This window comes from Danio aesculapii, chromosome 9, assembly GCF_903798145.1.
Source record: "Danio aesculapii chromosome 9, fDanAes4.1, whole genome shotgun sequence".
Lineage (NCBI taxonomy): Eukaryota > Metazoa > Chordata > Actinopteri > Cypriniformes > Danionidae > Danio > Danio aesculapii.
Genome location: NC_079443.1, coordinates 47,177,864 through 47,200,454, shown reverse-complemented (window position 1 = coordinate 47,200,454; position 22,591 = coordinate 47,177,864). Strand labels below are relative to the sequence as shown.

The window sequence follows — 22,591 nt, the reverse complement described above, 5'->3', positions numbered from 1 at the left end:
CCATCCATCCATCCATCCATCCATCCATCCATCCATCCATCTTTCTATTGTTCTATCTTTGGTTCTTTCTATTGTTTTTCATCCATCCATCCAATCTATCCATCTTTTTTATTATATCTATCTATCTATCTATCTATCTATCTATCTGTCTGTTCTGTCTTGCTGTCTGTTTCTGTCGATGTTGTCTGTCTGTTCTGTCTGTCTTCGTCTGTCTGTCTGTCTGTCTGTCTGTCTGTCTGTCTGTCTGTCTATCTATCTATCTATCTATCTATCTATCTATCTATATATCTATCTATCTATCTATCTATCTATCTATTATCTATCTATCTTCTATCTATCTATCTATCTATCTATCTATCTATCTATCTATCGTATCTTTCTGTCTGTCTATCGTGACTGAACAATAATCCCTCACAAACGCTTGCCATCCCTTCCCTCTTCTTTGGCATCAGTCCATATGTTGCATATGTAATTTGTGTGCAGAGCTGTAATACAATATCCTGATGACTTATGCTTCCCTGATCCTCAGTGCTACACTGCATTCTCAGTTGGAATCATTTCTCTTTCTCTCTCTCTCTCTCCCACAGATGGACTTCCTACTCAAGAACAGCCACTGGAACTTCTCAAGCCATCTGGAGTCAACCACATTCCTCCTGGTAGGACTCTCAGCATGCATGCATGCGTGTGTGTGTGTGCGCGTGTGTGGTGTGCATATGGCCCCGACAAAATTGTCAGCAAGGTCAAGGGTCAAAGTTCATCAAGCAGTCATTGAATAAGATGCTCTGATTGGCTTCCTAGACACAGTTGAGGTGGTGCATGTTGTACACAAGTTGTAATTCAGCATGCTGTATGCCAGATTGACATCTGTTAAAATATTAAATAATAGCCTATTTAAGTCTTCAGGATGAGAAGTGCCTGGAAAACGACAATCTGAATGTAGAAAAACAGTAATCACTGTACTTTAAAGTGGCTATGATAACAATGGGTTGTATGCTGATGTTCTTTCTATCATTTGTTTGTCCTGCCATTCATTCTTTAATGCCTCATTGATGGATTTGTCGATTGTTTATGCTGTCCTTTAGTCTATTGCTTGTTCGTTCTAGCACACTATTGTTTTCAGATAAATTTTCCTTCTGCTTAATGTCTGATTTATCAGAGGTTGCCACAGCAGAATGAACCGCCAACTATTCCTGCATATGTTTCACACAGCGGATGCCCTTCCAGCTGCAACCGAGTACTTTGAAGCACTCATTCACACACACTACGGCCAATTTAGTTTATTCAGTTCACCTATAGCGCATGTCTTTAGACTTTGAGGGAAACCTGCATGCAAACTCCACACAGAAATGCCAACTGACCCAGCCGAGGCTCAAACCAGCTACCTTCTTGCTGTGAGGCTATTGTGCTACCCACTGCACCACTGTGCTGCCCCGTTTGTTAAATGGATGGATGCAAATAAAAATAATTCGTTGACGAATGAAAGATGTTTATTTATAGTAGGGTCCATAAATTTTTCGAAATATCGAATGTGGATTAAATATTGAAAATACCACAGTCAGGCACTGTGGATTTTTATGACTTGACTTATTGTATACAGGTGAAGAATTATCCCCCCTCCCGCCCCCCGCCTGTATATTTTTTCCCCAATTTCTGTTTAACTTTTAATTTTTTAAACACATTTCCAAACATAATAGTAATATTATTAGTAATAACTAATTTCTTATAACTGATTTCTTTTATCTTTGCCATGATGACAGTAAATAATATTTTGCAAGGTACTAGTTTAGCTCAAAGTGACATTTAAAGGCTTAACTAAGCAAGAAATAAAAAATATAAACAAAATATATTGCTTAAGGAGGCTAAATATTGGTTATTTACTAGAATGATTTAGTTGGTTTTAAATAATTAAAAAACTGCTCCAGAAAAAAATATATTATCGGAAATACTGTGAAAAATCCCTTGCTCTGTTAAAAATAATTTGAAAAATATTTGACAAGAAAAAAATAAAAATAAAAACAGGAAGGCGAATCATTTTGACTTCAACTGTGTATGTGTATGCGTGCATGTGTGTGCATATGGCTCCAATCCGACCGAGGTCAAGTATTAGAGTTCATCAAAACAATCCACAGGGTCACTGAATAATATGCTCTGATTGGCTGTCTTGACGAAGTACTAAGTGATGTGTTTTATTGCTCTGTAGACACATTTTATTTTTGATGTAGTCTCATGATTTTAATCAGATACAAATTTATTACATCTTAGAATAATTGAAAATCTTACTGCATGTTTTATTTGGAGCCTGGATATGTTTTGGTGGTACAATTATATAGTGTATTAATTTTATTATATATTGTATTGATTTATTTTGATATGTTGTCTGTTATGTTTTTGTTTGTGTATCCAGGTCACTCTTGTAAGAAAAGAAATTACAAATCTCAAGAGGTTTTCCTGGTAAAATAAATAAATAAATAAATAAATAAATAAATAAATAAATAAATAAATAATATAAATAAAAAATGTAAATAAATAATGTAAATAAATGGTAGCAGTAATAATAAGAAATAATGGTAACAACAACTATTATTAATATTACTATTATTATTATATGTTTTATAATAATAATAACATCAAAAATAATAATAATGATGATGATAATAATAATCATAATCAAAATCATTTTAATTCAGTGGAAATTATGTGATATTACTGCATATTTAAAGTATTATTCAATATCAGCAAATGTCCACTGTGTGTGTATGTGTGTTCTCTCGTCTTGAAACTACAGTAGCAGTGGATTGCTGGTGAGCCACAAACACATTGGTTTGGTCGTGTGGTTTCCCTCTGCTCTTGCTAGAAGAGACAGAGCCTGGCATCTACACACAAACATGTTGGCCTGACCTGAACGCCACACACAGACCGCTGGAGTCTGAGGAGTTACTGCTGTGCTGGAGCTTAGAGATGTATTTACAGTGTGTGTGTGCGCGTGTGTGTCCATGTGTGTATTTAAATTGCTTTTTTTTTTGTAGAAGTACAGCTGGAGTTGTAGGTTTTGTCTTGGGTTGTGTTTGAAAGGACCTGCTCAGTAAATCCTTTTTCAGATGAAAGTAAAGGAGGAGGAAAGCATGATTAAAAAAGATTAAAAGGAAACGAGGAATGAAATAGGGGAATAGATGTGCTTATCTGTGAAATCCCATTCATTTATACTTTTAATTTTGTTTGTTTAGCATTTTAATCAGAAATTAAAAAATCACGAATAAATCCCTATAAATCCTCTCCCTAAATTAAATTACTTAGCCTTTTATGTCATTTAAGGGATTTTTAATATTACGTAATAGTTAAAATCACAAAACTAATTCAGTTTTGGCAACAGTTTAATAATGGACATTATTTATTCAAAATTCTACAAAAGATTTATGGTAAAAAAAAAATTATTATTTGAAACCAGAAAAATACATAATTTTACCAACATTATTTATTTGTTTGTTTGTTTGTTTATTTTATTGTTATTATCATTGTTATTATTTATTATTCCATTATTAATAAAATAAAATAAAGTTGTATATAATAATAAAATAATTCATCTTCTTTCTCTTCTTCTTCTTCTTATATATTATATATATATATATATATATATATATATATATATATATATATATATATATATATATATATATATATATATATATATATATATATATATATATATATATATATATATATTCATAACAGTTATGCCATCAAACTGTTGTATAAATGCAATATCACACTCGTAGCAGTTAAATATGGCTGTATATTGTCACATAGCACTGCTGCTTGTGTGATATTGCTCATATATTTATAATTATATATATATATATATATATATATATATATATATATATATATATATATATATATATATATATATATATATATATATATATACATATATATATATATATATATATATATATATATATATATATACACATGAGACAATATACAGCCATATTGCACTGCTACAAGTGTGATATTGCGTTTATACAACAGTTTGATGGCATAATTGTTTGTCTAAAAAAGAAAATCAAAGACAGGAGTCTCAAAAACCCTTTTGTAAAAGGAACTAGCATGAAATGCCATCAGTCTATAGAGATTTCCCAGTATTTCTCTCTTGCAATCAGGAGATCACAATATTACTATAATATAAATACAGCACTACAACATACAAAAAAGAGAGATCGACTTACAAAGTCATTTACCTGTTAAATAATGATTTGATCAGCTGTGGTTTAAAAATTAAGCTGTTTCTTACGGCTTATAATGCATACTCTATTACTATCTTGTGGATGAACACCATCAACCGTCTTTGTTTAAACACAGGTTATGGCCGCTGACGTGCTGTGTTTCAGAAATTATAAATATTTTAAAATAGTCACTGTCTTAATAAAAAACTGCATAGTTGCAATCTAAACAACTACATTCTTGACTAAAAAGCCTCAAAAGTACATTATGTTGCCCAACAGCAGCAATATTTGTGAAACTGTAGAGTGTCCCCTGCTGGTCGCTGTATGTGGGCGGAGTAATACACAAGGGTGAAGAGTTAAAAGGCTGGATGAGTGCGGTTACTGGCAGAATATTGCACAGCTATCAGCCAATCAGATTCAAGAACCAGACAGAACTGTTTTGTGTATATATATATATATATATATATATATATATATATATATATATATATATATATATATATATTATTTTAAGTTTAGTATTATTAAGTTTAGCAAATAATTTTAGACCCCTATGAAGTCAAAATTCTTTGTTTCTCTCACTTTTCCCCCTGGATTTAGTTTTATATGTTGGATAAAATATTAGTACTTTAATAATAATAATAATAATAATAATAATAATAATTTGCAATGCTGACTATTTTTTAAAAATAAATTAATGTATAAAAATAATAGCATATTTTAAGTTGAACAAAAATAACAGTTTTGAGCTTAATTCCAGTTAGGATTTGTTTAATTTGTTTACTGGATTCCGTTAAATGATACTAATTACATTTTAATGTCTCCAAATTCTTATTTAACTCACATCATTAAACACACACATTTAAAAAGATAGCAAAAATTTCCATTTCAGCTGCATAATTCTCGTTTTAATGCTTTTAATTTGTTATTAATATATCTAAAAGGCTGACAAACATTGGAAGGGAAAGAATTTTAACATGTTTCACAGATTGTATTCATAGTCTGACACTAAACTGGAGATTTTTGTATTTTGCTGGTCCTGATGAGCAGTGTGTTCAGGTTTGGAGTGTGTGTGTCCATGCTAGTTTTGCTGGGTTTTAAGACGGAGCAGGAAACAGATGGTGCTGAAAGTCTCGCCTGGAGACCTGCTCACTGCCAGCGGCGCCTTTCCACTCGTCCCTCAGTCTGCGCTCCCCTGCTCCTCCATGCTGAATTACTATTGATTGTAAACATGCTCTCTGAACAGGGACCAGTGCTCTTTTACACCGTATGTTTACTGCGTCCGAGTGGACACTAACTGTACGGGCAGTGATATTGCCAGTAAGTCTTTGTGTTTCTGACCAGACAGAGTGGAGTTGTGATGTCTTCATTTTTTTTGGAGCAGCACATACACAGTATCAGACCACCATATGCAGCTTCATGCATTATTCAACATGTGCGAGACATGTAAGCATTAGATATGAAGCAGTTCATGCTGTTTCTTTAGAAGACATGGTGTTAAACATGGAGAAACTGCTATTTATGCAGAATAGCTGGAATTTGAACTTATTCTAAAAGCATAATTTATAAACGTTACATATAATCACAATTCTAAATATAAAAAAAATATATATAATTGGTGAAAAAATATGTATATGTATAAACAACAGTTATATGATGGCATAAACGTGTGTATAAAAAAGAAAATCAAACATGAAGAGTCTTAAAAATTATTTTGTACGAGGAACTACTTTCTTCCGCCACTCATTCACATCTGCAGCTGATGTCAGAACAGCAGAAATCGTTGCTCATTCACCAACGTCACTTCAGAGCTAGTATTTGAATGATTCTATAGTGTCTTAAGTGATGACAAAACAGGTGATTTTGCTCACATTTTAAGATTATAAGGCTGAACAGCATGAAATGCCATCAGTCTACAGAGATTTCCCAGTATTTCTCTGTTGCAATCGGGAGATCACAATAATTAACCCCAAAAAAAGCCAAAGCAAACATTTATTCATTCATTTTCTCTTTGGCTTAATCCATTTATTAATCCGAGGTCGCCACAGCGGAATGAACCGCCAACTTATCCAGCACGTTTTTACGCAGCGGATGTCCTTCCAGCCGCAACCCATCTCTGGGAAACATCCACACACACATTCACTCATTCACTATGTGTTATGAAGCGGACAGGAGACAGAGGTAAGGAAACGTTAGGGTGTTTATTAAATGACAACAAGGAGCACATGAAGGATAGCCAGGAGGATCAGGAATGATGTTGGGGTCTTTTCCTCCGTGGCTGGGTAACAGGAATACACGAGGATGGACAGCACACACCAGATACAGCTGACAGAGGATGACACAGACTTGGAAGGACTGGAAGACAGGACGATTCGGGAGGACCAGGAAGACTAGGAGGAATACAAAGAGAACAGGTAAGTAAATCGTTTGTTTTAGCTGAGGATGACTACGCTGAGTGGTCGCTCAGTTGTCCGCTTTCGTCGAGACGAGCCCGGACAATGAGCGACTGGAGTGCTGTGCTTTTATCTGGTGCTCGTGAATGTGATGCAGCTGTGTGCTCATTAGAAGTCAGGTGATGGTGATCTTCGTGAGTGGGGGTCGTGAGAGCCTGACCAATCCATGACAGTACCCCCCTCCCCAGGGCCCGCTCCTGAGGGCCGACACCTCCGACGCCGTGGTGGTCTCCCTCTGCCTCTAGGCGCTGGGAACTCAGGGTGGCTCTCATGAAACTCCACCATGAGACTAGGATCGAGAATATCAGCTCTGGGAACCCATGTCCTTTCTTCGGGGCCGTACCCTTCCCAGTCCACCAGGTACTCCAACTGGCCACCACGACGTCGGGAACGCAAGATCTCCTTCACTGCGTAGACGGCTCCTTCTTCTAGGAGCAGTGGAGGAGGGGGTTCCTCTTCGTGGTCAGGCTCTGTGGAGGGAAGAACAGGATCGTGATAGGGTTTCAGGAGTGATACGTGGAATGTAGGGTGAATACGGTAGTGAGAGGGTAATTGTAGTTTGTAGGTGACGGGGTTAACCTGTTCCACGATGGTGAAGGGACCAACAAATCGGGGACTTAACTTGCGAGAGGGCAGTCGCATGCGTATGTCCCGGGTGGATAGCCACACCTTTTGTCCGGGTGTGTATCTGGGTTCTTCAGACCTTCTCCTATCGGCGGTTACCCTTGCTTCGACGGACTGCCCTCTGCAGATGTTGATGAGCCTCGTCCCAGACTCTCTCGCTCTCCCGGAACCAGTGATCCACTGCGGGGACATCAGATGGTTCGCCATCCCAGGGAAAGAGCGGTGGTTGGAAGCCCAGGACGCACTGGAAATTGCGTGAGTCCGGTGGAGGGTTTGCCGCAGTGAATTTTGGGCATATTCTGCCCAGCCCAAATACTGGCTCCAGGAGTTCTGGTGACCACTGCAGAAGGTCCTCAGGAACCGTCCCACCTCCTGAATCTTCCTCTCTGTCTGCCCGTTGGTTTGGGGATGATATCCAGAAGAGAGGCTGACGGCCACACCTAGGAGCTTGAAGAAGGCTTTCCATAGACGTGAGATGAACTGTGGACCTCTGTCCGACACAATATCTTCTGGAATACCAAATGACCTGAAGACTTGATTAAAGATATTGTCGGCAGTTTCAAAGGCTGTGGGAAGACCTTTCAGAGGATTAGTTTGACAAACTTTGAGAATCTATCTACTATGACTAGAATACAGGTATTACCTTCTGACGAAGGGAGGTCAGTGATAAAGTCCACTCCTAGGTGTGACCAGGGACGGTTCGGAATCGGCAAGGGATGGAGCTTTCCAGCGGTAGATGACGTGGGCTCTTGGATTGGGCACAGTCCTTACAGCCCTGAACATATTGCCTCACATCCCTTGCCATGTTTGGCCACCAGAATCGTTGGGATACTAGCGAGAGAGTATTGTTGATCCCTGGATGTCCAGTGCCTAGCGAGGTATGTAAGGAGTGGATCAGATCTACCCGGTGTTCAGGTGGTATGAACTGCCGATGAGGAGGGCATCCCGGCGGAGTAGGGGCTTCCGGAGTGGCAACGACTGGAGGAGCGTTCCAGGTGATCGGACAAATGGAGATGTGTTCGGGAAGAATCTTCGTTGGGAGTTCTTCATGATCGTGATGCTCGTGTAAACGAGAGAGAGCGTCTGCTCTTAGATTCTTGGGTCCTGGACGATAGGAAATGGAGAAATCAAAACGTGAGAAGAAAAGTGACCATCTGGCTTGACGTGGACATAGTCTCTTGGCCTCTTTGATGTATTGGAGGTTTTTGTGATCTGTGATCACCTGGAACGGATGTTTGGCTCCCTCCAACCAGTGACGCCACTCCTCCAAGGCTAGCTTGATTGCTAGAAGCTCCCTGTCTCCTATGCTGTAATTCTGCTCCGCCGGGCTCAACTTCCGAGAGAAATAGGCACAGGGATGCAGTCGGGCGGGCGGTGTATCATGATGTTGAGATAATACTGCCCCGACGCCGGTGGTGGATGCGTCCACTTCCACCACGAAAGGAAGATTTGGGTCAGGATGAGTCAGGAGTGGGGCCCTTGTGAACTCCTTCTTAAGAAGGCGGAAGGCTGCGGCTGCTTCTTTGGTCCACTCCAGTCCTTTGGGTTTACCCTTGAGGAGATTAGTGAGAGGTGATGTAATCCTGCTGTAGTCCTTGATAAACCGTCTATAAAAGTTAGCAAACCCAAGAAACCTCTGGAGCTCCTTAATGGAAGTGGGTTCTGACCAGGATAGAACAGCCTCAATTTTCTTCCCATCCATACGTATACCGGTTTGGTCAATGATGTATCCCAAGAAATGAATCGACTTCTGGTGGAATGAGCATTTCTCCGCTTTGAGGTAGAGGTGATGTTCTCTCAATGTGTGTAGGACCTCCGCAACGTGTTGGCGATGTTCGGCCTCACTCCGGGAGTAAATGAGGATGTCATCTATGTACACTATTACACAGTGGTGAAGAAACTCCCGGAGGACTTCATGAATGAAGTTTTGGAATACGGAGGGGGCGTTGACCAGACCGTAAGGCATGACCTCATATTCATAGTGGCCAGTAGGGGTCACGAATGCTGTCTTCCATTGGTCCCCCTCACGTATTCTTATCAGATTATACGCGCTGCGGAGGTCCAATTTAGTGAAGACTTTAGCTTCTCGGAGCTGTTCCAAAGCGGCTGGTACCAGAGGAAGGGGATATCGGTATTTTACTGTACCGTTATTTAGGACCCTGTAGTCGATGCATGGACGCAGCCCTCCGTCCTTCTTGGCCACAAAGAAGAAGCTTGAGGCGGCTGGTGATTTTGAGTGACGTATGTACCCCTGACTCAGAGCCTCCCTTATGTAATCTTCCATTGCCTGATTCTCTGGAAGCGAGAGCGGGTAGATCCTACCTCTTGGCAACTGGGCATCTGGAACTAGGTCGATCGCGCAGTCCCATGGCCGATGCGGCGGTAGCTGGGAAGCTCTCTTGGGGCAGAAGACATCATGAAAGGAGCTGTACTCCTTAGGAATGTGGATAGACTGCTTCTCAGGAGGGCTCTCGACCGATGTTGCAAACAAAGAAATGGGGTTCCGACCTTGAAGAGGGAGATTTGGAAAACAGGCAGGTGTACATCCAGATCCCCATTTCTTTATCTCTCCTGTGCCCCAAGAGATGATGGGATCGTGCTTCACCAGCCACGGGCGCCCTAGAATGATGTCCATATTTGCACCCTCCAGAACCAGAAATTGAATCCTCTCTTGATGTAACAACCCCACTTGAAGAAGGATGTCTTCGCATTGTCGATGGATACGGGTCGAAGATCGAGTGCACTGGGTTATCGGTTGTATCTGGTATATATGCGAGGACGCCTCAGTACGGAGGTGGAGTTGACGACAGAGGGATTGGGAGATGAAGTTCCCTGCTGACCCGGAGTCGATGAGGGCTGTGACAAGGAGAGAAATAGAGGCAGTAGTTATTTGTACGGTGGTAGTAAGTGGTTTACATTGTTCAATATTCGTACTGAATACACTCACTGAAGTCCGAATGGGACGAAGGGGACACTCCATACGGGTGTGTCCACTGACACCGCAGTATAGACACAGACCCCGGGTCAGCCTCCTCTGTCGTTCCGCTGATGTCAGTCTTCCAGACTCTATTATCATGGGTTCTGGTTCTGGAGAGGCTGTTGACTCAGGCGATTGGAGGAGTGCAGACGAGGGGGTGATGGTTGTCCTGTTGATAGGAACGGAGACGATCGGAACATCGGAGAGAATGTTGGATGAATCTCTCCAGACCCATTGTATCATCTAATGTGGCCAGTTGGATTCGGAGAGTGGGTTCCAAGCCGAGCCGGTACGTGGTCAACAACGATCTCTCATTCCATCCACTTGCAGCTGCTAGAGTGCGAAACCGGAGAGCATATTCCTGTGTAGATAGAGTACCTTGCTTTAGATGATACAGCTGCTCTCCAGCGGCTACTTCCCCATCAGAACGTCCAAACACCTCTTTGAAATACTCCGTGAAGGTAGTGATGGAATTCATGACCGGCCCGGCTTGGTTCCAGATCGTCTCAGCCCATTTAAGTGCAGGTCCAGAGAGTAGAGATACGATGTAGGCGATCTTCGACTTATCTGTGGGATATAGAGAAGGTTGCATTTCGAATATGAGGGAACATTGTAACAGAAAACCATTGCACTCCCCCGCTCCGCCTGAGTAGGGCGCTGGTCGGGCCATGGGACTGGAAGGAAGGGCCGAAGAAGAAACTGTGGAGGCGGAAGTGCTCGGTGCTGGTGGTGCGTTGGAAAGTGGAGCTGGTGGCTGTAGAATCCGCTTCAACTGGTCCACCAGCTCTTGAAGGTGATCGGGGGTGCTCATGTTGTCGTCGTTATTGGGTCCGGGCTTCTGTTATGAAGCGGACAGGAGACAGAGGTAAGGAAACGTTAGGGTGTTTATTAAATGACAACAAGGAGCACATGAAGGATAGCCAGGAGGATCAGGAATGATGTTGGGGTCTTTTCCTCCGTGGCTGGGTAACAGGAATACACGAGGATGGACAGCACACACCAGATACAGCTGACAGAGGATGACACAGACTTGGAAGGACTGGAAGACAGGACGATTCGGGAGGACCAGGAAGACTAGGAGGAATACAAAGAGAACAGGTAAGTAAATCGTTTGTTTTAGCTGAGGATGACTACGCTGAGTGGTCGCTCAGTTGTCCGCTTTCGTCGAGACGAGCCCGGACAATGAGCGACTGGAGTGCTGTGCTTTTATCTGGTGCTCGTGAATGTGATGCAGCTGTGTGCTCATTAGAAGTCAGGTGATGGTGATCTTCGTGAGTGGGGGTCGTGAGAGCCTGACCAATCCATGACACTATGAGTATTTAGCTTTAGTATTTGAGGCTATTTAGCCTACCCAATTGACCTGTAAAATAGTAATATAGTATGTATACATGTATGTATACATGTATGTATGTATGTATGTACATATATATATATATATATATATGTATGTATATGTGTGTGTGTGTGTATATATATATATATATATATATATATATATATATATGTATATGTATATGTATATATATATATATATATATATATATATATATATATATATATATATATATATATATATATATGTATATATATATATTTTTTTTTTATTTATTTATTTATTTATTTTTTTTTGTGTAGTGCTTTTTATGATACTTTATTGTTATACTCATTGTAAGTGTACTGAAATATCAGTGAGGGCATACAACTATTTCCTTTTTTACTTCCACAAGAATGTCTTTAAATTTTTCAGAGAGTGAAATGCATCAGGGAAAGAGTCCCGTTTTCTCGTCAAATTGCTTGAATGTCTGAGTATCCAGAGTGCTGAAGTCATGTGCTAAACTCGGTCCATCTTATGTCTTATTCATGCAGTAGACGCCTCTGTGCGGCCCTGCTCTTTGAGTTCATTCAGGCATGTTGGTCTGTGTCTGTGTGTCTGCTGAGAGCTTGAGTCATCATCACACTGTGTTATTCCTACAGTCTGCAGCGCTAAAGACAGCCACTGCTGGCAAAAACACTGCTTTTACATTCATTTTGCCCTTTTTTTTTAGTCTAACATAGAGAAAACATCCAAAGTACACTTAAAAGGATAGTTCACTCAAAACTGAAAATTCTGTCATTGTTTACTCTCCCTCACATTTTCCAAACCGGTTTGAGTTTTTTTCTTCTGTTGAACACAAAGGAAGATATTTTGAAGAATGCTGGTAACCTGTTGCTATTGACTTTCATAGTATTTTTGTGTTCCCACTGTGACATGAAGTCTATGGCTGCAGGTTTTTAGCTTGCTTCAGGTTATCTTCTTTTGTGTTCAGTAGAGAAATTCAAAGATTTGAAACCACTTGAGGATGAGTAAATAGTAAATACATTTAATTTTTTGCGTGAACTAGCCCTTTAGGCCACAGGTTTCAAATCCAGTTCCTTGAGGGCCGCAGCTCTGCACAGTTTAGTTCCAACCCTGCTTTAACACACTTACCTGTAGGTTTCAAACAAGCCTGAAGGACTCAATTAGTTTGATCAGGTGTGTTAAATTAGGGTTGAAACAACTGTGCAGAGCTGCGGCCCTCTAGAAACTGGCTTTGACACCTGTACTTTAAGTGTTATCTGTATTCTGAAGGTTTTTTTCAGAGTATTATGTTTAGACTCATCTTTAGACTCGATTAGAATTAGAGCTGCACGATATATTGTTTCAGCATTGCAATGTGCACATCAGCAAGATCTACAATGTCGAGTTACGATTGTAATTAACCAGAAAAAAACAGTTCAGAGCAGAGTTTAACCCTAAAACTGAAAGATTTTTTGTTTAGGTGTATGATTATGTACGATTTGAAACATATTCACTCCAAATTATAAAATTTGTTGGCAAACAGTTAACAAATAAGATTAATCATATTACATTATTTCTATAATAAAGACCATGGTTAACATTTGAGAGGGATCAAAAACGTTTTTTTCAAAATTGCTTTAGACAAGAAAGGATGTTAATAAAACTTTGATTAAAGGTTTGATCCATTTCAAATGTTTACAGGGTGTCTGCGGGGTCTTAAAAAGTATTAAAAGTTCATAAATCAATTATGAGAAAATTAAGGCCCTTAAAAAGTCTTAATCCCGTTTTCACAAGGTCTTACATTTTCTTCAAGCGTTGTCCAAGTTTTTGTTCAAGTCTTTGACTCCAACATAGTATAAATATATTTATTTTCCTCCATTGGTTTGGTCCCGATGCGTCCGGCCAAGCTCCTCTGTCCGGGGGACGTCAATTAATTTGCGACAAACTCGGGTAGGTGATGTGACACTCTCCACATGTAGCGAAACCATAGAGCAGGCAATTTGTTCCCGCCCTCTGAATAGTGTGACCAAGACATAAAATAATAAATTCAAACACAAATAAAATTAGTTCAGTTAAAAACGCCGCTATAGTTATGAAGTGACGTGTGTCTGTTCAATACAGCACGAGCTGCAGTTGAAGGCTGCGCAGAGCGTCAGTCACCTGACATTAAGCGAGTGAGTGGCGCGAGCAGCAGAAAACATTTGGATACTTAAGCTTAAAGGCTTCTCAATGGTGCGAATGTGTAGCACGGAACGAAACTGCTGCAACTAAACAACGTTATGTTTATGTTTATAAACAATGTTTATTTCATTAATGTCTTTGTTTTGTTTCATTCGTTTATGCTTGTAATTTGTTTATTTTTATGTACATTCAAAATCATCACAATCAATGTAAAATTATGGATCATGGAAGTCATCTTGTGAAATTATATTTAGATCGCAATATATACTGTATCGCATAAAAATAAAATATCGCAATGTCAGTTTTTTTCCCAATATTGTGCAACCCTAATTAGAATTTTATCCTACCAAAATACTTAAAATTAATACTTTTAATTAGTATTTTTTTTTGGTTTATTGACAAAAGTGATATATTTAATTCTTTACTTTTTTATAGATGCACTCGATTGTCTGGGTTTTCATTTTTTGGCCAAAAGAGAAATACAGCTAAAGTATGAGCAAGAAAAAAAGATAATGCTGTGCCAGGGTTTACCTCTCCCTCCTGCTATAATCACAAAGAGCCTTTCACATTAGATGCAGAAAGCGCTGCGTTATGAAACCCATTTATTTTAGTGGCTTGCATGCACAGGAGCAGTTTTGTTTCTTGTTTACAGTATCTCAATATTCTGTAGATATTTTATATATATTTTACAAAATTATTTTATTTCCCTTATACGCACATCTTGTATCTTAACCCTCCTTGAAGCAAACATGACACACAAACACACAATGTGGTCAAGTAACGCTGACCTTTTCGTGTGTTCGCACATGATTTACTCACTCATATACACTTCCTCAGAGGAGGCTTGTGAAAGCGCACTGGCTCACACAAACGTGCGGGCAGATCTCCTGCTACGAGGGCGGAAAATGAATTGAAAATGAAGATGAGCTGTTGGCGACTTGTTAAACGCCCACACCTCTGAGCTCCAAACCAGCCGTCTCCAAAAAAACATGCAAATGCATCTGCTCTTTATAGCCGTTTTATTGGATGCATTTGTAGAGATCTTTTTAGGAGCTTTTTTGGAGAGACTAATGCAACCCTGTATCTCTAGTGTGAGAAGGACCACCTTGCTTGTGCTTGTTTTTTGGGGGTAATTCGTTTGACTTTAGCTACTAATGGAAGTGTTAACTAGGGATGTGGTATATTTAGCATCTGTGATAATACTGTAATTGTTGTTTTAACGATGTGTGAGCTGACTCATTCACTTTGCAAAAAACTAAATAAATAAATAATGTCTGTATAAAAGCATTGGTTTTGTGATAAAGACCCTGCAAAATGTTAAAATGACCCTGCAGTTCAATATATAAAATCCCCAAAAATGTAACCCAGGCTCATTCTGGAAACGTGCCCCTATATACAGTTCTGGAGAGCTTGAAATACATCTCAGGAGCTTTTTTTTTTTTGCAGTTTTTGTTTTTGCAAATCCACCAGAGGCCGCTGTTTATGCTTTTTGAGATCTCAAGTTTGTGCCGTTCGCGCCTGCTGTTCTCGTGTAAATCCGCTATTGACTGACTGACAGGCTGACTGATCGACTGACCCACCCTCCTTCTTCCTTAAACCCAACCGACAGTGTTTTAAAAAGCAATACAGAAAAAGAAAAGGCCTTGTCTGATTTTTACCACGTTTTCAGATTTTCCACGTTCTCACCCTGTTATTTACTTGTTTATTTTACTTTTGGGCTTCTGTTTTTGTCTTACCTGCTTTCTGGAACCGTTCTTTGCCAGACCCGAATCCTGTCGTTGTTGTAAACTCCTCTCTGCGTCTCAAGTCCACTAGCGTACGCGGCGAGCCACTGGATAAACTGGTAACAGCGGGAAAGTCGTCCATATGGAGGTGAGCAGTCAGCTGGTAAGCGCTAAAAGGAATGGCATCATACCGCCCCCTAGCGTTCATTTTAAGGACGAAATGCAGCCATACGTACTTCTGGCTACATAATTTGCGATCTCCAGAAATGTAAATAGGGCTACATTTTCAGAATGAGACTGTGTTGCCAAAATTCCTATATGCAGAGTGTCCACAGGGTCTTAAAAAGGCTTAAAATATATCAGTCATGGAGACAGATTAAATATATAAATAAATAAATTAATCATCACCTTGGAATTATAAGGTTCTATCTGTGTTCTGAATGATTTTGAGATATTGAGCTTAAATTTTTTTTTTGCATTCCATAGCAAACAGTATGTGTGTAACATTTATTTTTTAAATAAAAAGTCTTAAAATGTAAACAACTTATAAAAACATCCCGTAATGTAAATAATATGTCAATAACTCAATAACTTTTGACAAAAATGTCAGAAAGAACCTTATAATTCTAAGATGACGAAATAAGTAAATAAATAATAAGTAATATAAATAAAATAAATAAATAAATAAATATTGAAAATAATAACAAATAAGTAAATAAATACAATAAATAAATAAAATAAATGAATTAAACAAAAATAAATGCATAAATAAATAATATAAATAAAATAATAAAATAATAATCAATAAATTAAATAATAATAAATAAGTAAATACAAAAAATATATAACAAGAATAAATTAAATAAATACATAAATAAATAAAATACACAAATATTAAATAATGTAAACAAAAAAAATAAATGAATTAAACAAAAATAAATAAATAAATAAATAAAATAATAATAAATAAATAAGTAAATAAATAATATGAATAAAATCAAATTATAAAAAAACAAAAAATACATTAATAAATAAAAATAAAATACATAAATGATAAATAATGTAAATAAAATAAATGAACTAAATAAACAAACAAACAAATAAATAAATAAATAAATAAATAAATAAATAAATAAATAAATAAATTGATTAATTCATTAATTAGGAATTGCATATACTTTACCTTCTTTTGATCCACTTGCCTAGTACATTTTAGTTATTTATTTTTGTCTGTATGCATAAATATAGTAGAACAATTCAAAAGCTAGTTTTTTCTTCAAAGATGGCTAAAAACAACAACATATTTTGTACAATTGTGCCTTCAATATTATTTAAATGGCAGACAAAATGAATAAATATGTAATGAATAAAAGCATACCAAAGTAAATAAGCGAGTAGCGCGTAGCTTCTGTCTGGGCCTGGGATGTTATTTGTGTGTAATTGTTGGTTGTCTGAGGAGGAGGAGGCTGAGAATATAATTCACACTGGGGCTGATGAAGTTTATCAAGACAGATTTGTTTGCATATTAAGTAGCCTAACTGAGCATGTGCCTCATTTTGGGGAGGTGTGTGTGTGATGCAGTACATGTGTCTGAAACTCTCCCACATCACAACTGTCTGCTGAAGAGGATCATGTATCTGGAAACTAGCAATATTTACAATAACTTTGAGTTGAACATTAGATATTCATGATATGTCCTCTTTAAATGTATTGTTGCATTATATTTTTTATAAATTATTTGGCAGGATTGCATTTTCATTGGTGAAACTGACATTAAAGGGAGAGTTCACACAAAAATGAAAAGGCTGTCATCATGTGTTCATCCTCCATTTTAGATCCAGACCTGTTTGAGTTAAACACAAGTAAAGATATACTGAAGAATTGACTTCCATAGTATTTTTTTGTTCCTGTTTGTGGCTAAACATTCTTCAGATTATCTTGTTTTTGTGTTCAAGAAACTCATAAAGGTTTTGAACAGCTTCAGTGTGAGCAAAAGGTGAGGACATTTTCACTTTTGGGTGAACGATCCTTTTAATTCCTGCTGTATTAAGAGCTGTTTGAAAATGACTGAAAGATGAAATGTGCTGAGAGAATTTGTGTTGTTCTCTTGTTGTTGTTGTTGTTGTGTTTTGGGTTCAAGCCCTCAGGCGGTGAGCATGGAGAGTCCAGCGGGTCTCCCAGTGTCTTGTTTTATCACAGCGCTGCCTCTTTATTTAGAGCACTGAATTATAGATGAGCTCTTAAGTGGCAGAGAGACACAAAACAGCACTACAGATCAGAACAGAGAAAAACTGAGGTCTGCTCAAGAGTGGGTGTGGCCTGTATGCTAATGACCAGAACACATGACCATTGTCTGTCTATCTATCTATCTATCTATCTATCTATCTATCTATCTATCTATCTATCTATCTATCTATCTATCTATCTATCTATCTGTCTGTCTGTCTGTCTGTCTGTCTGTCTGTCTGTCTGTCTGTCTGTCTGTCTGTCTGTCTGTCTGTCTGTCTGTCCATTGTTCTATCTACATATCCACCTATCTATCTTTCCATCCATCAATCATTCCATCCATCCACCGACCGATCGTTCTATCAATCTAACATTCTATCCATCTATATATTGTTCTGTCTATCCATCCATCATCCATACATTCATCCATCCATCCGTCCATTTATTCATCCATCTATCCTTCTTTCTATCCATTGTTCTGTCCATCCATCCATCCATCCATCCATCCATCCATCCATCCATCCATCCATCCATCCATCCATCCATCCATCCATCCATCCATCCATCCATCCATCCATCCATCCATCCATCCATCCATCCATCCATCCATCCATCCATCCATCCATCCATCCATCCAACTGGCAGTTTAACTTAAGAACTGAGGGAACAAATAAGGCACAGGTGAACACAATCAAAGCACTAGCAATTATAGCACTAGCACTAGCAAATAGTAATTCTGTGGGCCCTATCATGCACCCGGTGCCCTAAGCAATTATTTTCATATTCTGCACCACATTGTTTAAATAGCAAATGCATTTGCACTCATTTGTGCACCTACAGTATGTGTGTGCTGGTCTGAACAGAAGGTGTGTTGAGGCTCATTGTTAATGCGTTGCTGTTTTGAGTTAGCTGAAATAGACCATGCCTTTGACCAACTAAAATCTGCTCTAAAGTCTGTGGTGGAGGTTTTCTTTAACCTTATAAATTAGCGGATCCGTTTCCTTGCAAGTGAGGTGTTAACATTTTTCTTTATACAATGTCAGTTGTGTAGGTAACGCATATCAAATGTTGTACACTCAAAAGAATAAATATACAGTTGAAGTCAGAATTATTAGCCCCCATTTTAATTTTTTTTCTTTTTTAAATATTTGCGTAGAGTAACTTAAAGTTAAAGAAACTTCTTTGGTGCGTTAATCTTGTCAATACTACTGTTCAAAAGGTCATGATTCTCACTCACCAAATAATTGTTTCAGGCTGTTTTTATTTTTACATTCTTACTTCCCAAATGATGTTTAACAGCAAGGAAATTTTCACAGTATGTCTGAAAATATTTTAATTTCTTTTTGTGAACTATTATGCTAGAACAAAAGCAGTTTTTAATTTTTTAAAAACCATTTTAACGTCAAAATTATTAACCCCTTTAAGCTGTATATTTTTTCAATAGTCTACAGAACAAACCATCATTATACAATAACCTGCCTAGTTAAACTAATTCACTAATGTCACTTTAAGCTGTATAGAAGTGTCTTGAAAAATATCTAGTCAAATATTATTTACTGTCATCATGGCAAAGATAAAATAGATCAGTTATTAGAAATGAGTTCTCTCTGTTAAACAGAAGTTAGGGAAAAAAATTAACAGCGGAGTGAATTATTAAGGGGGGCTAATAATTCTGACTTCAACTGTATATTTTGCTGCTTGTTCAAACTACTTATTTAAAATGAGCTGAAACAAAATAATTCTTGAGATTTCATTGGGTGGGGACAGATTGTTCCATGTTCAATCCACCTACATTTGTTACATTAACTTAATCAATTTGTGTTGGGATAACATGAATGAATTGAATGAATACACTGCATTTTTTACCGTATATGCCATAGTGTGACCAAATTTAAAATGAGCTCAGCCAACACAATTATTGAGGTTTTTTATGAGACAACTTAATTGCTTCATGTTCTATCTACTTATATTTGTTATAAGTTCACTTAATGCTATCTATCTATCTATCTATCTATCTATCTATCTATCTATCTATCTATCCATCTATCTATCCATCCATCCATCCATCCATCCATCCATCCATCCATCCATCCATCCATCCATCCATCCATCCATCCATCCATCCATCCATCCATCCATCCATCCATCCATCCATCCATCCATCCATCCATCCATCCATCCATCCATCCATCCATCCATCCATCCATCCATCCATCCATCCATCCATCCATCCATCTCCCTCTGTCTATCCATCTGTCCATCTATCCAGTCATCCATCCATCCATTCTTGTCCCATGTAACATTTTATTACAATTTAAGTTATGGAAAAGTTACTTTTACAAGTTTCTAATAGTTGTTCTTTTGAACTTTTGATCAGCAAATCAAAATATAATAATGATGCTAAAAACAGAAAACTATGTAAGGATCATGAAATTAATTAGTGTAATAATGGTAATAAAATTAGAGTAATTGCTGGACTTAGATGCTATTAAAAAAAAGTTTGGTTGCACTTTGCAATAAATTTCCATTAGTTAATGTAACGATCCATTAGTTAATAAACTGTAATAAATGCATTGTTCATTTTGTTCCAGTTAGTAAAGTCATATTTGGTGAGCAAAATATATGCCTGGTCATGCTTTATTTTAAAGTTAGTTAGTTAGTTTGGTTAGTAAGGTAATAGTTGGGTTTAGGTATTAGGTAGGATTAGAATTGTCGAAAAAAATCATACTTTAACTACTAATAAACAACCAATATCTAATTAATAACCAGGTAATAATATACCAGTAGTAAATATTGGGAAGTGCTACTTAAATTAAAGCATCACCATATTTATTTTAGAAACATGCTCAAACTTCATATCACTACTGTTTCACATTCACAAAAAAATGCTATGTCAATGCTGTGAAGTTATGCAAAGTTCAGGGCTGCAGATGAAATGCGAGCCACATTTTGCAGCACCATTGTCATGCATAGTGCGATAGTGGCATGTTTTTGAGAGTTATAGAGCCATCACGGTCACCTTGTGTCCTCTATAGGGACAGATTCTTTGTGTGGCTGAAAGATTCATTTGGCTTACGGTGCATTTCTCTTTTTTTTCCTTCACTCTCCTTCCCTGAAGAACATGGTCATTGCGCAGCTCCGGCTCTCTTTCTTTTTTTCTCTGTCCGGGTCTGGCTGAGCTCCAGAGCGGCTGGAGTTTGGCCAGGTCAGTACAGTGGGACGCTAAAGCCAAGAGGAATGGGGTTTAACCGCCGTCCCATCAGCCCCTGCGCAATCCTACAACAGTTCAGCACAAGTTTTTAGTGCTTACTATAAGACCTGTATTGCATAGCAATTTCGGAGTCTCTGCTGATTCAACACCGAAAAATGCATTTGACCGAGAGCCTTTTGCTGACACCAGTTTAGACTATTTATTATAGGAAGAGAGATCAATTGACGCATGAAGTAGGGGTGGGTGGTATGATCAAATCTTGTAAGCTGCAAAATTATTATAAATATTTTATTGATTTTGTTTTGAGTGTGTTTAAGTAAATATGTATATGGATATATTTTTTAACCATGATTTACAGTCGACACGCTGAAATGGCATTGTGTAGCAATAGTTGGATATATATATATATATATATATATATATATATATATATATATATATATATATATATATATATATATATATATATATATATATATATATATATACACACTCACCGGCCACTTTATTAGGTACAACTGCTTGTTAATGCAAATTTTTAATCAGCCAATCACATGGCACCAACTCAATGCATGTAGACATGGTCAAGACGATCTGCTGCAGTTCAAACCGAGCATAAGAATGGGGAAGAAAGGTGATTTAAGTGACTTGGTTGTTGGTGCTAGACGGGCTGGTCTGAGTATTTCAGAAACTGCTGATCTACTGGGATTTTCACTCACAACCATCTCTAGGCTACAGTTCACACTGGCTCACCAAAATTGGACAATAGAAGATTGGAAAAACGTTGCCTGGTCTGATGAGTCTCGATTTCTGCTGCGACATTTGGATGGTAGGGTCAGAATTTGGCGTCAACAACATAGAAGAATGGATCCATCTTGCCTTGTATCAGCATTTCCATCAGTACCAATTGAGTATTGTGTCAAAACCACAGCCTACCTGAGTATTGTTGCTGACCATGTCCATCTCTTTATGACCACAGTGTACTCATCTTCTGATGGCTACTTCCAGCAGGATAATGCACCATGTCATAAAGCGTGAATCATCTCAGACTGGTTTCTTGAACATGTCAATGAGTTCACTGTACTCAAGTTGCCTCCACAGTCACCAGTTCTCAATCCAATATAGCACCTTTGGGATGTGGTGGAACAGGAGATTAGCATCATGGATGTGCAGCTGACAAATCTGCAGCAACTACATGATGCTATCATGTCAATATGGACCAAAATCTCTGAGGAATATTTCCAGTACCTTGTTGAATCTAGGAAACGAAGGATTAAGGCAGTTCTGAAGGCAAAACAGGGTCCAACCTGGTACTAGTAAGGTGTACCTAATAAAGTGGCCGGTGAGTATATACTGATCAGGTTTATTTATAGGAATAGCAATTTGATAACATTAAAATACATGACTTTAAGGATCACAATACAGAACAAAAATACTAATTAATTGTCATTTTTTTTATGCCTCGCTACTATCCTTTAAACAACTAGAGTTAATTTGTCAGCAATTAGTTTGAAGTCATTTAAAACATAACTAAAATGAGATTTCTATTTTTCTGTTTAATAAGTACAAGGCAGAATGAAGTTGTTACAATGAGGAATGATCAAGGAATAATATTTATTTTTTTCAGTGAGTTATCATTATTATTATTTTTTTA

At 37.8% G+C, this 22,591-nt stretch overlaps 1 protein-coding gene across 1 annotated transcript in view; it reads left to right on the top strand.

Moving 5' to 3' along the window:
• Window positions 1-22,591, top strand: part of hdac4 (histone deacetylase 4) — a 431,285-nt gene that overhangs the window by 177,974 nt on the left and 230,720 nt on the right. Inside the window, exon 3 of the mRNA XM_056465891.1 lies at window positions 588-656. Coding sequence (XP_056321866.1) covers window positions 588-656 — 69 coding nt within the window. The remainder of the gene's footprint in view (window positions 1-587; window positions 657-22,591) is intronic.